At 49.9% G+C, this 15,576-nt stretch overlaps 1 protein-coding gene across 1 annotated transcript in view; it reads right to left on the bottom strand.

The window, feature by feature from the left end:
* ATG2A (autophagy related 2A) overlaps positions 1-15,576 on the bottom strand; it is a 147,326-nt gene that overhangs the window by 6,904 nt on the left and 124,846 nt on the right. The window contains exons 32-37 of the mRNA XM_040410669.1: positions 13,424-13,559; positions 12,966-13,175; positions 11,875-11,976; positions 10,251-10,335; positions 10,039-10,168; positions 8,693-8,765 (exon numbers count right to left, since the gene is read on the bottom strand). Of these exons, the coding sequence (XP_040266603.1) occupies positions 8,693-8,765; positions 10,039-10,168; positions 10,251-10,335; positions 11,875-11,976; positions 12,966-13,175; positions 13,424-13,559 (736 nt within the window). The remainder of the gene's footprint in view (positions 1-8,692; positions 8,766-10,038; positions 10,169-10,250; positions 10,336-11,874; positions 11,977-12,965; positions 13,176-13,423; positions 13,560-15,576) is intronic.

Genomic DNA, 15,576 nt, shown 5'->3' with positions numbered 1-15,576 from the left:
TCTTTCTCGCTCTTCCTTGGGGGACACAGGAAACCATGGGGTATAGCTCTGCTCCCTAGGAGGCGTGACACTAAGTGAAAGCTGTAAGCCCCTCCTCCATCAGCTATACCCTTCAGCCTGGAGAAGAGACTGCCAGTTGCGTGTCCAAGTAGTGAAAGATAACCACCAACCGGAAAAAGAACTGTCGAGCCCCAACGGGGGCAACCAAGCCGGAACCACAACTGTAACCCAAATGAAGGGCGGGTGCTGTGTCCCCCAAGGAAGAGCGAGAAAGAGACTTTACTGGTAAGTAATACAAAAGTCTCCTTTTCTCGCCCATATTCCTTGGGGGACACAGGAAACCATGGGACGTTCCAGAGCAGTCCCAGAAGGGAGGGACCAGAACAAACTCAACCAACACCAGAGGCATCAATCAACTGCCGCCTGCAACACCAGACGGCCTAAAGCAGCGTCAGCCGACGCATGAGTATGCACCCTGTAGAACTTGGTGAAGGTGTGCAAGGAGGACCAAGTGGCCGCCTTGCAAATCTGCTCCGTAGAAGCCCGATTCCTCTGAGCCCAGGAAGCCCCGACCGCTCTAGTGGAGTGAGCGGTAACACCAAGGGGCGGAACCTTGCCCTTGGCGAGATAAGCCTCAGTAACAGCCATCTTGACAAAACGGGCGATAGCCACTTTGGATGCCGCCATCCCTCTGCGCGACCCTTCCGGGACCACAAAGAGCGAGTCAGTATGCCTGAAAGAGCTGGTTACTTCCAGGTAAATCTTGAGCGCCCTGACAACGTCCAGGCGATGAAGCTTCCTCTCCCGCGGGTGGGAAGGGGAAGGACACAAAGAGGGGAGAACGATGTCCTCGTTCAGATGAAAGGCGGAGACCACCTTAGGAAGGAAGGAAGGGACCGGACGAAGAACCACCTTGTCCTGGTGGAACACTAGGAAAGGTTCCAGACAGGAGAGTGCAGCCAATTCGGACACCCTCCGAAGAGAGGTGACGGCTACAAGGAAAATAACCTTGCAGGACAGAAGTCGCAAGGAAACCGTCCGCAGAGGCTCGAAAGGGGAAGCCTGGAGCGCTGAGAGAACCAGGTTCAGGTCCCAGGGCGGTACCGGAGGACGGTACGGGGGAACCGCGTGAGCCACGCCCTGAAGGAAGGTCTTGACAGGACCAAGGGGGGCCAGTGGGCGCTGAAACAAAATGGACAGCGCAGACACCTGACCCTTCAAAGAACTAAGGCCCAGCCCTTGGGCAAGTCCGCTCTGCAGGAAGGACAAAACGGTGGGGAGAGAAAAGCGGAGCGGAGGAATCCCCAGATCGGCACAGAACCCCAAAAAGGTCCTCCAGGTCCTATAATAGATCCTAGAAGAGGACGGCTTACGGGCGCGGATCATGGTGCGGACGACGTCCGCAGAAAAACCCCTACGCGTCAGGACGGTGGTCTCAACAACCACGCCGTCAAACGTAGGGACCCTAAACGCGGGTGGAAGATCGGTCCCTGAGAGAGAAGATCTTCCCTGGCGGGCAGCGGCCAGGGCGCGTCTGCCAGGAGCAGCATGAGGTCGGCATACCAAGACCGGCGGGGCCAGTCCGGAGCGACCAGAATCACCGAGACGCCTTCCGCCGCTATCTTCCGAAGGACCTTGGGCAGGAGAGGGATGGGAGGGAATATGTATGGGCGCGCGAAGCCTCGCCAAGGAAGAACGAGGGCGTCGGCTCCGCAAGCTCCCGGATCCCTGGCCCTGGACAGATAGGCGGGGACCTTGTGATTGAATTTTGAGGCCATGAGGTCCACGTCCGGTATGCCCCAACGAAGGCAAATGGCCTCGAATACCTCCGGGTGAAGAGACCACTCGCCGGGGTCGACGGTGGTGCGACTGAGGAAGTCCGCCGCCCAATTGTCCACCCCTGGAATAAAAATTGCAGATAGGGCCGGGACGTGGGCTTCCGCCCAACGGAGAATGCTGGTGACCTCCCGCATTGCTGCAGCGCTGCGAGTGCCCCCCTGGTGGTTTATGTACGCCACAGCCGTGGCGTTGTCCGATTGTACACGAACAGGATGACCCTTCAGCAGATGAGTCCAGTGTCGTAGAGACAGAAGGGCCGCTCTCAGCTCCAGGACATTGATCGAGAGTTTGGACTCCGATGGAGACCAAATGCCCTGGACGGATCGGGGAGGAAACACGCCTCCCCAGCCCAAGAGACTGGCATCGGTTGTAACCACCAACCAGTTGAGTGGCAGAAAGGACCTGCCCAGAAGAGGGGACTGTAACCACCAGCGGAGAGATGACCGCACCGGAGGCGATAGACGGAAGGGATGATCCAGAGACTCCGGCGATTTGTCCCAGGAGGAGATGATCGCCCGTTGGAGAGGGCGGGAGTGAAACTGCGCAAATGGGATCGCCTCGAAGCAGGCAACCATCTGCCCCAAGACCCGCATGCAGAAGCGGAAGGACGGTCGACGGTGGAGAAGGAGACCCCGAACCGCTCCACGGAGGGTCAGACGTTTTTCCGAGGGAAGACGTACCTCCGCCGCTCCTGTGTCTAAAAGCATTCCCAGGAAGACTAGCTGTCTGGAGGGGGGAAGGGAGGACTTGGGGAAGTTGATGACCCAACCGAACCTCGCCAGAGTCTCTAGAGTGAGATCCACGCTGGCAACCGCTTGAGAAAGGGACGGAGCCTTGATGAGGATATCGTCCAAGTACGGTAGCAGAAAAACACCCCTGGAACGGAGTAAGGCAAAAACCGGGGCCAGGACCTTGGTGAACACCCGGGGGGCAGTTGCCAGCCCAAAGGGAAGGGCGACAAACTGGAAGTGGAGGTCCCCCACGGCGAATCGGAGGAAGCGATGGTGACACCGGGCTACCGGAACATGGAGGTAGGCATCCTGTATATCGATGGAAGACATGAAATCTCCCTGCTCCAGGGAAGCCACCGCGGAACGGAGGGACTCCATCCGAAAGCGTCGAAGGAGGAGAAAACGGTTGAGCTTTTTGAGGTCCAAAATGGGCCGCACCGAACCTCCCTTCTTGGGAACTACAAAGAGGTTCGAGTAGAACCCTTGGAACCTTTCCTCTAGAGGAACGGGGGTAATCACCCCCCTGTCCAGTAAGGCTTGAACGGCCGCGGAGAACGCAGCCGCGCTTTTCGGGTCCCGCGGCGGGCGGGAGCGAAAGAACCGATCTGGAGGGAAGGATGCAAATTCGATTTTGTATCCGGAGGACACAATTTCGAGGGCCCAGGCGTCGGAGACGTGAGCCATCCAGACGTCCCTGAAAAGGAGGAGCCGGCCCCCCACCCGGGTGGGTGGGGGCGCGCCTTCAGGCAGAGGACTGCTTTGCTGCGGGTGTGCGGGCAGCCTGCGGCTTGCGCCAGGAGGGCTGGGCCCGAAAAAACGGCTTCCTACGCTTGTCCTGGGGAGGAGCCGAAGCGGCAGCTGTGGTGGGAGCCCCAGAGGCCCTGCGGGAGGACCGAAAACGAGACGCACCAGGGCGTCCGCGGGGGCCCCCCTAGCTTGGGGTTGAGGAAGATGGGTGCTTTTACCACCCGTGGCCTCCGAAATAAGTTCGTCTAGGCGGACCCCGAAAAGGCGGGAACCCGCAAACGGTAGCCCCGCCAAGGAACGTTTGGAGGCAGCGTCCGCTTTCCAAACCTTCAGCCAGAGCTCCCTCCTGACGGAAACTGCCAGGGCGGAGGAGCGTGCAATAAGGGCTCCCGCATCAAGGGAGGCCTCACAAACAAAATTCCCGGCCCGAATAATAAGCTGGGCCAAGGAACGTAGGTCCTGGATGGGGACGTCCGAGTCCAACTCCTGTTCCAGCTGCGCACCCCAAGCAGAGATTGCTTTCCCTGCCCAAGCAGAGGCAAAAACCGGTCTGAGAGCAGAACCGGAGGCAGCAAAAATGCCCTTGGAAAGGGTCTCCATGCGACGGTCCTCCGCTGACTGAAGAGAGGACCCGTCGGGAACAGGGATGGCCGTGTTCTTTGACAGCCGGGCCACAGGGGGGTCCACCTTGGGTGGGGAAGACCATGTGGCCACGACATCGGCTGGAAAGGGATAGCAAATGTCCAGCTTCTTGGGGCTGACAAAACGGGCGTCCGGGCGAGCCCAAGCCTTAGACACCACAGAGGAGAAAACAGAGTGGATTGGAAAGACTTTTGAGGCCTGCCTGGGTCTGATAAAGGAGACGCTAGCTGCGTCAGAGCTAGGGGGATCATCCTGCACCTTAAAGGTGTCACGAATATCAGAGATGAGCTGACCCATCGCTGAGGCTAGCTTGGACGGCAGGGCCGAGTCCATTTCCAAATCTGAAACCGCCAATTCACCTTCAGAGAGCGAATCCTTTGGAGAGGAGAGGCTCGTCTGGGTGCGCACGCGTGGCGGGGAGAGTGAGGCCTCAGACGAGGAGGCTCGCTCTACTCTAATACGCTTCTGAGAGTGCCTAGCTCGGGAGGGGTCACTAAGAGAGAGTGAACCCGCTGCAGCGGCAGAAGCAGTGGACCCGGAGGGCGCGACAGTCAGAGAGGCGTCCTGCGGGGTAGGTGGCCTGTCTATTAGGCGGCCCACGACATGAGTGAGGCTTTCCACGGCCTGGGACAGGGATCTAGCCCAGTCAGGCGGGTCAGAGGAAGCAGGGAGCGACACAGCGGGCGACTGAGGCTGCGGTGGAGCTCGGCATGCAGTACAGTGCGGATCAGATTGCCCCCGGGGAAAGGGTTCCCTACAAGCAGTACAGGCATGGTACCAAGGCTTGGCGGCTGCAGAAGGGTCTGACATGGTGGAAAAAAAGATGTTGCACTTAAAGTGGGAGACCCCAAGAAAAGTGGTGGCACGGAGGGGGTTAACAGTCCTACCAGACCCGGATGATGCAAGTGGCAGCGGTAAGGGGAACAGACTGAGGAGGCTGTGGAGGAGAGGCAGCAGCACGGAGATGAATGGCTTCAGGATCGCACGGCAGAGAGGATTCCACGCAGCACTGAGAAGTGGAGCCCGATGAAACCGGAAGTAGCGGAGCGCATGTAGGAAGCTCCGCCCCCCCTCTGCCGCGCTGAAGAAGAAGCAGAGCCGCGCGCGCGCGGCAAAATGATTTTAACCCCCAAGGATGATGAAGTGCCGGCCTGAAATGGCGCCGTTCACGCCAAGTAAGCGGCCCCCGCCGCGCCTGGATGTGGCAGACGGCTTGCTTTTTTCCTGCAGCCGTCCCCTGAAGGCAGCGTCCCTGCCAAGGACTTGCCCAGATAAACTCCCCTGCCCGGTAACGGTCCCGATATGCCCGGGGGGGGGGGGGGGGGGGGGGGGGGGGGGGGGGGGGTGGGCGCACGATGTAGCAGTGGCCATGTAGCAGTGGCCAAGGGGGATGTAGCAGTGGCCATGGGAGCCCAGGAGGCCTGTAGCAGCGGTGGGAGGGAGGAAGGGGAGGCTGGAGCAGCCACTCTCACCATACGCTGTCTTCGCCCTCAGTCCATCGAGCGGGGGTCGCCCCTTCAGCTCCTGGCACCGCAGTGGCAGGAAGCCGGGGGAGGGACTTGGCGTGCGGACGACCCTGAGCTGGCGGGACGCAGGGGAGCGAGGCTGCCCTGGTCCACCTTGTCTTCTGTGGGGGAGGCGGCAGTGCGGAATTACCGGCACTGGCGCAACTCAACCCCGGGAGAAACAGAGGGGTCTAATGCGCCTCTGTTGTCCCTGTAGGTAGAAAAAAATCGAATTAAAAACAACAAAAATAAAAAATCATAGGAAAACAACCCTGCATAAGCAGGGGGTGTCTTGCCTCCTTGGACACTAAGCAAAAACTGGCAGTCTCTTCTCCAGGCTGAAGGGTATAGCTGATGGAGGAGGGGCTTACAGCTTTCACTTAGTGTCACGCCTCCTAGAGAGCAGAGCTATACCCATGGTTTCCTGTGTCCCCCAAGGAATATGGGCGAGAAACTATGTTTTCACACAAGTCCTAAGAGTACCTAAAGATAACCCAATCAAACAAGAGAGTCAAAAATATTAGACTTGGCCAATTATTTATTGAGGAAAATGATCCAATGTCACGTGTCTGTGTTTAGCAAAAGTATGTGAACCTTTGCTTTCAGTATCCGGTGTGACCCCCTTGCAATAACTGCAACTAGGTGTTTCCGGTAACTGTTGATTAGTCATGCACATCGGCTTGAAGGAATTTTAGCCTATTCCTCTCTACAAAACAGCTTCACCTCTGTTATGTTGGTGGGTTTCCTCTCATGAACTGCTCGCTTCAGGTCCTTCCACAACATTTCCATTGGATTAAGTTCAGGATTTTGGCTTGGTCATTACAACCTATGACTTCTTTAACCATACTTTGGTAGAATGTCTTGTGTGTTTAGAGTCCTTGTCTTGCTACATGACCCATGTTCTGTTGAGATTCAGTTCATGGACAGATGTCCTGTGTCTTTTAGAATTTGCTGGTATAATTCAGAATTCATTGTCCCATTAATGATGGACAGCCGCCGTGGGCAACAAAACAGGCCAACACCATGATACTACCACCACCACGTTTCACAGATGGGCTGAGTTTTTTATTTTTTTGCTGGAATGCAGTGTTTTTCTTTTTCCCCAAACATGATGATTCTCATTTAAAAGTTCTAAATGTTGGTCCCATCTGTCCACATATCATTGTTCAAAAAGCCTTCTGGCTTGTCCAGATGATTTTTAGTAAACTGTGGGTGGTCAACAATTTTCTTTTTGAAGAGCAGCATCTTTCTTCTTCAATCCTGCCGTGCACACCATTTTTGTTCAGCGTCCTCCTGATGTGGACTAACATAAGCTAATGTGAGAAAGGCCTTTAGTTGTTTAGAGGTTACCTTGGGTTCCTTTGTGACCTCGCGGACTATAACACGCCTTGCTCTTGTTGTGATCTTTCTGGTCAACCACTCCTGGGAGAGTAATAATGCTCTTGAATTTCCTCCATTTGTGCACAATCTGATTATGGATTTCAAACATTTCAGAGTTTTGTAACCTTTTCCAGCCTGATGAGCATCAACAACTCTTCTGATGTCCTCAGAAATCTCCTTTGTTCCTACCATGATACACTTCCATAAAATTGTGTTGTGAAGAATAGACTTTGATAGATTCCTGTTCTTCAAATAAAAAAGGACACTCACTCACAACTGACTTTCCTCCCATAGACTGAAAACACCTGACACTAATTTCACCTTAACATTTTCTGCTAATCCTAAAGGTTTACATAGTGTTGCCACATGTAATATTGGATCATTTTCCTCAATAAATGAAAGACCAAGACCTCATGCACACGACCGTTGTGTGTTTTGCGTTCCGCAATTTGTGGAATGGCACGGACAGCCATTAATATAACTGCCTATTCTTGTCCGCAAAACGCGGACAAGAATAGGACAGGTATATTTGTTTTTGCGGACCACGGAACGGAGCAACGGATGTGGACAGCACAAAGAGTGCTGTCCGCCTGTTTTGCGGCCCCATTGAAGTGAATGGGTCTGCATCCAAGCCGCCAAAACTGCGGCTCGGATGCGGACCAAAATAACGGGCGTGTTCATGAGGCCCAAGTCTGATATTTTTTACTCGTTTGTTTGAGTTAGTTATCTTTCTCTACTTTTAGGACTTGTGTGAAAATCTGATGTAGTTTTAGGTCACACTTATGCAAAAATATAGAAAATTCTGAAGGGTTCACAAACTTCCAAGCACCACTGTAAATACAAACTCAATATGGATGCAGAACTCCACATCAGATTCCAGTAAGGAATAATTTAAATACATAGTACACACCACCACCACCACCTAAAGGGTACTTTCACACTAGCATTTTTCTTTTCCGGCATAGAGTTCCGTCACAGGGGCTCTTTACCGGAAAAGAACTGATCAGGCATATCCCTATGCATTCTGAATGGAGAGCGATCCGTTCAGGATGCATCAGGATGTAGCATGCTACGGTTTTATCTCCGGCGAAAAAAACTGAAGACTTGCCGGCATTTTTCCCCATAGGAATGTATTAGTGCCAGATCCGGCATTCAAAATACCGGAATGCCGGATCCGTCCTTTCGGCCTGCGCATACCGGCAAAAATGTGAAAAAAGATACAAGACGGATCCGTCTGTCCGCATGACAAGCGGAGAGACGGATCCGTTCTTGCAATGCATTTGTGAGACGGATCCGCATCCGGATCCGTCTCACAAATGCTTTCAGTCACAGCCAGATCGGCGGATCCGGCGGGCAGTTCAGACGACGGAACTGCCCGCCGGATCACACTGCCGCAAGTGTGAAAGTAGCCTTAAAGGGAATCTGTCACCAGGATCTTGGACTAATATGTGCAGTAATACATGAGTAGTACTGCGGGTAATGAGTCCAGAGTGATACTTTATGATTCCCTAGTGTCCCCTCTTCCACTCTGTCAGAATTTAAAGCTGCAATAAAATACATTGTCAGGACTGCGGAGCATGTACACAAGAGTCCTCCTTATTATCTGAGCACAGCACAGCAGACTGGACTATTTCAGCACAGCTTTGAGTGCTGACAGTGGGGGAGCAGTAGGAGGAAAATAAAAATAGGTGATCTGGCCTATTTATGTATTACTCCAGATAATAGTCCATAACTGCGGTTACAGATTCCCTTTAATCGCAAAGTGCATATAGGTAAGTCCCCGCTATGTCAAGCAGAAAGTAGAGAAGCCAGTTTATGATTTTACCGCTACAGTCAGTCAGCACTTACCATCTGCTCTGTAGTTACATGTTTGCCTTGATAATCGAGCCAGATAGGCACCTCTGATGTGAAGCGAAATTCTCTGAAGAAAACAGAAATAGACATTAAAGTGTTGTACTGTTAAGGTTGTCTGTCTGTTACCCCTTTTCTATTAGGTCTCCTGATGACCAGCAGGTTCGGGCTGCATGCTCTGCAATAGACTGCACTCAGGGGGCTATCCTTCCAGCTGCCCTCCACTCTGTGATCCACCTCTATATAACCAATCAGGGGAACCAGAAAACCCTTTAATCTCGAGGTTAAAGGTAATGTTCACCTTTACAACCAATGTAAATTGTATTATCCCAATGCATCTAAATGGAAAGGGAGGTAACCCAAGCCATGATTACAAATCCCCTAGCATCTCTCCAGCTACTATGCATCCTATGTGCATCTACAGCAGGGCTGGCCAACCTGTGGCTCTCCAGCTGTTGTAAAACTACAACTCCCACCATGCCCTGCTGTAGGCTGATGGTTATGACAGCAGAACCAGACTGCACATAGTGTGTCCAACAAATGACTGTTGTGAGAACAATGTTAAAATGTACCCAGTGTTCGAAAACATACTTCACAATTTCTCCATAGCCTGCTGTATATGTAGTGCAGCGAAAAACTTTGGGGGCCAATTATTACACTGAAATATGGCTAAATTAGGCATATTTCAGGCGCAGATGGCGCAACAGTTGCGCTGCTATCTGCAACTTCGCCCCCGCTCATGCCTGGTCTAAAATGGTGGGTGTGGCGTGGGCAGGGTAGGGGGACGGGTCAATAGGCTCATCTCATTTACCATTTTCTACGCCTGTTTTAGGAGTGGAAAATGGTCTAAATATAAGACAGTTTGGAAGCTGTCTGACATTTAGAACTGGCGCTGGATGTGCCGAGGTTATAGAGAGGCCGGCGCCTCTTCATGACTTCATCGGATCCTCCACCAACTATACGGCTTTATTAAAACTGGAGTCTAAAACGCTGGTCTTAATAAATGTGCCCCTTTATGTCTAACTTGTGGGTGAGGCTTCCATTCCGTTGAATGGCTTCAGGAAATGTTTTACATCTTCTTTACTTCTGTATATTTAGGCATGGTTTCCTGCTGTGATATTTGCCCTTTCTTTGGTTTAGTTTCTTTCCTGCTGCCCACATTTAACATCACTCTGACAATTCTTCACTTCTACTTCCTCAACTGTATCACGGCATGCAGCGTTTTGGAGAATGATGAGATTTCTCAACACTTGCATGGCATGAGGCAGGGAAGGTGGATCTACAGACTGCTGGAAGGTGCCATTTTCCCCTAATATGACTAATAACACATGCAGTTTCCTCACCTGAAGTAAATTGGCTGATCAGATGCGGAGCTAATCGATGATGTGTCTTCCTCATTTGATTCCAAGGAATTCTCCAGTCCTGCTTCACAGTCTGAGGCACTTTGTTTTCGAAGGCTTTCTATACGAGAAGCTGGGCATGGAAGGCATCTTAGCAAAAGGGAATACAACTCGTAATTTTGTTTTGCATGAAAACTAGTGCAAGGAGTACTTACCTTCTGAACCAATCTCCATAGCAACCACAGGCTGAATACCAGAGGCCAAACTGGTGAAGAAGTCTTTCAGGAAGAAAAGAGCATCCTGCAGAAATAAAGAGTTGAAAAAGGCACTTCTGAAAGGTCAGAGTGACAACCCCCAAGAATTACTGAAATGAAGGGGAAGAAGTACTCTGCCCCTTTGGCTGTGATCGGCTTGTTTCATGGACATCAGCAGAACTGTATACAGATCCAGAGGAAGTACATGAGCCTTAGCCCACTCTGCTCGTATCTTTAAGGAGAGCCGAAGCCAATTACAGTGCATTCGGAACATCTTTTGGCGGTTTTAATTCTTTCACATTTTGGTATTTTTCTCCATCATTCTGCACTCAGTATACCATAATGACTAAGTGAAAACAGAATGTTAGAAACCTGTGTTAATAAGGAAAAACAAAAATTTAGCATTGACATAAGTGGTCAGACCCTTTTTTCAGGACTTAGTTGAAGCACCCTTGGCAGCTATTACAGCCTCCAGTCTTCTTGGGTATGGTGCCACAAGGTAGCACACCTGGATTTGGGAATTTTCAGCCACTAGGAGGCCGTGACAATGATCGGCCTCAAGGGGGCGGCAGCCGTGCAGGGATCCGCAAAGTATGATCCATACAAGGGGCCCCGGGAATTGGGTGGGATATTTTAGATATTGGATAACCCCTTTAAAAATAGCTCTGCATTTTGCTCCATTTAGCTTTACCTCCAACAGTCATCCTGTCCCAGCCGCTGAAAACACCTCCACAGCATGATGCGGCCACCAACCATGCTTCAATGTAGAGATGGTATTGGGCAGGCCAAAAAAGTTCAATCATGGTTTCACCAGAACAGAGGATCTTGGTTCTCATATTCTGAGAGTCCTTTAGGTGCTTTGTGTTGGAAACTAAAGACAGGCCTTTATGTCTCTTTTACTGAGGAGAGGCTTTTTTCTGGCCACTGTGCCATAAAGCCCAAATTAATTGAATGCTGCAGTGATTGTGGACCTTCTGGAAGTTTCTCCCATCTGCACAAAGAATCTTTGGCCAGAGTGACCATTGGGTTCTTGGTCACCTCTCTTACCAAGGCCCTTCTCCCCTGATTACTTAGTATGGTGGAGTGGTCAACTCTAGGAAGAATCCTGGTTGTTCCAAAGAAATATAGAGGCCACTGTGCTCGTGGAAACTTTCAGTGCAAAATAAAAATTGTTATACCCTTCTCCAGATCTGTGCCTCCATACAATCCTCAAGAGAAATAGGAGGGCCCAAGTGTCATGGCAAACGGTCTAAAAACGTATGTCCATGCAACACTTTAAGTTTTTCCTTTTAAATAATTTTGCAAAAATTTCTAAAATTCTGTTTCCACTTTCTCATTATAGGGTATTAGGTGCAAATTGATGCAGAAATGATTTTTTTTTGAAATTTTAGCCCAAGGCTGCAGCATAACAAAATGTGAAAGGGTCTAAAGACTTTCTAAACGCATTGTACAGCCAAGGGTGCAAATGCCCCTGTGTTTCATCAATACAAAATACCATTTTTTTAGTTAGTTACCCTTTTAACACAAATGAACAAGCCACTTAAACCCTGCAATCTACAAAACTAAACCTGGATGTCATACCAACCTGATCAATGTTTAATCGAAGTGGCATTAAGGACATTCGAAGGCAGCATTCTGGTCCTCCTAAACCACCCTCGGGACGCACATGAAGGGCTTTAATAGTAAGCTTCAGGACAAATGACAGAATGGCAGTATTAATTATAGACTAAAGCTTTAAAGTACACTTTCTTTTTGCTAATAAAAAACATTCATTTCTAAGTAGGGCAGCATGTTTTTTTCTCTGATATACAATGTCAGCTGTAAGACCTTATACAGACAGGCTCAGTGGTTAGCACTGGTGCCTTGTAATTTACTAATAGGCAAATTGGCTTCCTAAGAATAGACATGTGCGGTGCAGGTTCAGCCACTAGCTGCAGGGCACTAAGTGATGGCCTAGAGCAGGGATGGGCAAACTGCGGCTCTCCAGCTGTTGTAAAACTACAACTGCCAGTATGCCCAGTCTGCCTACAGCTATCAGCCTACAGCAGGGCATGATGGGATTTGTAGTTTTACAGCTGGAGAGCCGCAGTTTGCCCATCACTGGCCTAGAGTGGGCACTGTTTTCTCAACTACCTCTGTGCAGTAACCTGTAGCAGTGGTTATTACTTATGGTGCTAAAGGGGTTGTCCAACCCTTTACAAGTGATGGCCTATCTTCAGGATAGGCCATCAAAATCTGATTGGTGGTGGTCTAACACCCCGCTAAAGAGATGATCTGCGGTAGCCTTGGTGCCAGTATTATACATCCCTGTAAGTTGTCCAGCAGACAGAGCTGGTTACTGCAGCGCTTCTCCCATTCACTTTACTGGGAGCAGCACTGCAGTAACCAGCTTGGTCCACTGTGCAACAGATGGAGCTGCACAGTTCCTGGCATGGATCCACTGCAGGACACTGAATGGTGGGGCTGTTGGACCCACGTCGATCAGATAGTGATGGCCTATCCCGAGAAAAGGTCATCACATGTAAAGGGTTGGAGAACCCATTTAAGCACATGTAGAGACCAGAGAACCTGTTATGAATCTTACAGATTAATTTTACTACTTTATTTTAATATTCCTCTTGCCAACCTTGCACATAGACTGTATAACCAGTGCTTTCTTGTTCATCCCTGTCTTACCATATTTGAGTGAGCTCTCCTTGGCATCTTTTCACTAGTATATAAGTACAAAAACTTGTTGATATGAGAAGATGTCAGGCGGTCTCTAATCTCCAGTTCTTGGACTATAAACACTTGACGAGCAAAGGGAACTTCTGCCACATCATCTACTTGGAGCTTTTCTGCCCCAGGCTCAGAAGGTGCTAGATACGACTCATGCTGGAAGCTCACCTATAAAATTATATTTAAACGTCAGATAGCAACCATGGTTGATTTGGATGTATTTGATAGAAAAAACACTGCAAAAATAAAATGTTTGATTCATGACTGAATGGACCCAGATGATATAATTTTATAGAAATCATCTTGCGACCACTGCATAGTAAGATTGTCCCAGTGCAGACAGAGTAATGGAATACATTAGAAGTATTCCTTAACAAAAAATTCTAAAACCAACAAGATGATAAAACAAGGCTAACTTTGGTCAACTGGATCTCCATTAAAATGTCATGGATCCTGCCGTTCCCCCCCTGGGTTCTCCAAGTGTTCTGAGGACGGTTTGTCACAGAGGATCGAGATGGAGAACCACGGGCACTTGGCATACTCGCTCTTGTTCTGTAAAACCAAGCAAATAACATAACAGTGTTACAGACCAAAAGGAACCATCATGTCCCTAGAAATTCTTACGAACTTTTTAAGCAAAGCAATGGCTGTGTACATTGTAAGAAGAAGCAGACTACAAAGCCTGCAATAATACACTGCTCAAAAAAATAAAGGGAACACTTAAACAACACAATGTAACTCCAAGTCAATCACACTTCTGTGAAATCAAACTGTCCACTTAGGAAGCAACACTGAGTGACAATCAATTTCACATGCTGTTGTGCAAATGGGATAGACAACAGGTGGAAATTATAGGCAATTAGTAAGACACCCCCAAAAAAGGAGTGGTTCTGCAGGTGGTGACCACAGACCACTTCTCAGTTCCTATGCTTCCTGGCTGATGTTTTGGTCACTTTTGAATGCTGCCGATGCTTTCACTCTAGTGGTAGCATGAGACGGAGTCTACAACCCACACAAGTGGCTCAGGTAGTGCAGCTTATCCAGGATGGCACATCAATGCGAGCTGTGGCAAGAAGGTTTGCTGTGTCTGTCAGCGTAGTATCCAGAGCATGGAGGCGCTACCAGGAGACAGGCCAGTACATCAGGAGACGTGGAGGAGGCCGTAGGAGGGCAACAACCCAGCAGCAGGACCACTACCTCCGCCTTTGTGCAAGGAGGAACAGGAGGAGCACTGCCAGAGCCCTGCAAAATGACCTCCAGCAGGCCACAAATGTGCATGTGTCTGCTCAAACGGTCAGAAACAGACTCCATGAGGGTGATATGAGGGCCCGACGTCCACAGGTGGGGGTTGTGCTTACAGCCCAACACCGTGCAGGACGTTTGGCATTTGCCAGAGAACACCAAGATTGGCAAATTCGCCACTGGCGCCCTGTGCTCTTCACAGATGAAAGCAGGTTCACACTGAGCACATGTGACAGACGTGACAGAGTCTTGAGACGCCGTGGAGAACGTTCTGCTGCCTGCAACATCCTCCAGCATGACCGGTTTGGCATTGGGTCAGTAATGGTGTGGGGTGGCATTTCTTTGGAGGGCCGCACAGCCCTCCATGTGCTCGCCAGAGGTAGCCTGACTGCCATTAGGTACCGAGATGAGATCCTCAGACCCCTTGTGAGACCATATGCTGGTGCGGTTGGCCCTGGGTTCCTCCTAATGCAAGACAATGCTAGACCTCATGTGGCTGAAGTGTGTCAGCAGTTCCTGCAAGACGAAGGCATTGATGCTATGGACTGGCCCGCCCGTTCCCCAGACCTGAATCCAATTGAGCACATCTGGGACATCATGTCTCGCTCTATCCACCAACTTCACGTTGCACCACAGACTGTCCAGGAGTTGGCAGATGCTTTAGTCCAGGTCTGGGAGGAGATCCCTCAGGAGACCGTCCGCCACCTCATCAGGAGCATGCACAGGCGTTGTAGGGAGGTCAACAGGCACGTGGAGGCCACACACACTACTGAGCCTCATTTTGACTTGTTTTAAGGACATTACATCAAAGTTGGATCAGCCTGTAGTGTGTTTTTCCACTTTAATTTTGAGTGTGACTCCAAATCCAGACCTCCATGGGTTGAAAAATTTGATTTCCATTTTTTAATTTTTGTGTGATTTTGTTGTCAGCACATTCAACTATGTAAAGAACAAAGTATTTCAGAAGAATATTTAATTAACTCAGATCTAGGATGTGTTATTTTTGTGTTCCCTTTATTTTTTTTGAGCAGTGTATTTGTCATGTAGTGTGTCTAGACTACAAACAGCACCAGAAAAAAAATCTAAGAATTTTATGAAAGAAGAGGTTCACCCTTAGGATATGGGCACACAGGGTGGATTTTCCCATGATTCCGCTATGGATTTATTTGCCACGCATTTCACCATATGCATTGCAAAGGCCGAAATTCACAGCGGAAATCCATAGTATCATTTATGCTGCACATTTATTCGCAACGTGTGGATGAGATTTCTTAAAATCTCATTCACTTTGCTGGTACTGTACAACGCATCTTCTGCAGTATATCTG

This window comes from Bufo bufo, chromosome 10, assembly GCF_905171765.1.
Source record: "Bufo bufo chromosome 10, aBufBuf1.1, whole genome shotgun sequence".
NCBI lineage: Eukaryota > Metazoa > Chordata > Amphibia > Anura > Bufonidae > Bufo > Bufo bufo.
The sequence above is the reverse complement of the archived record's forward strand: the minus strand, read 5'-3'. Positions and strand labels throughout refer to the sequence as shown.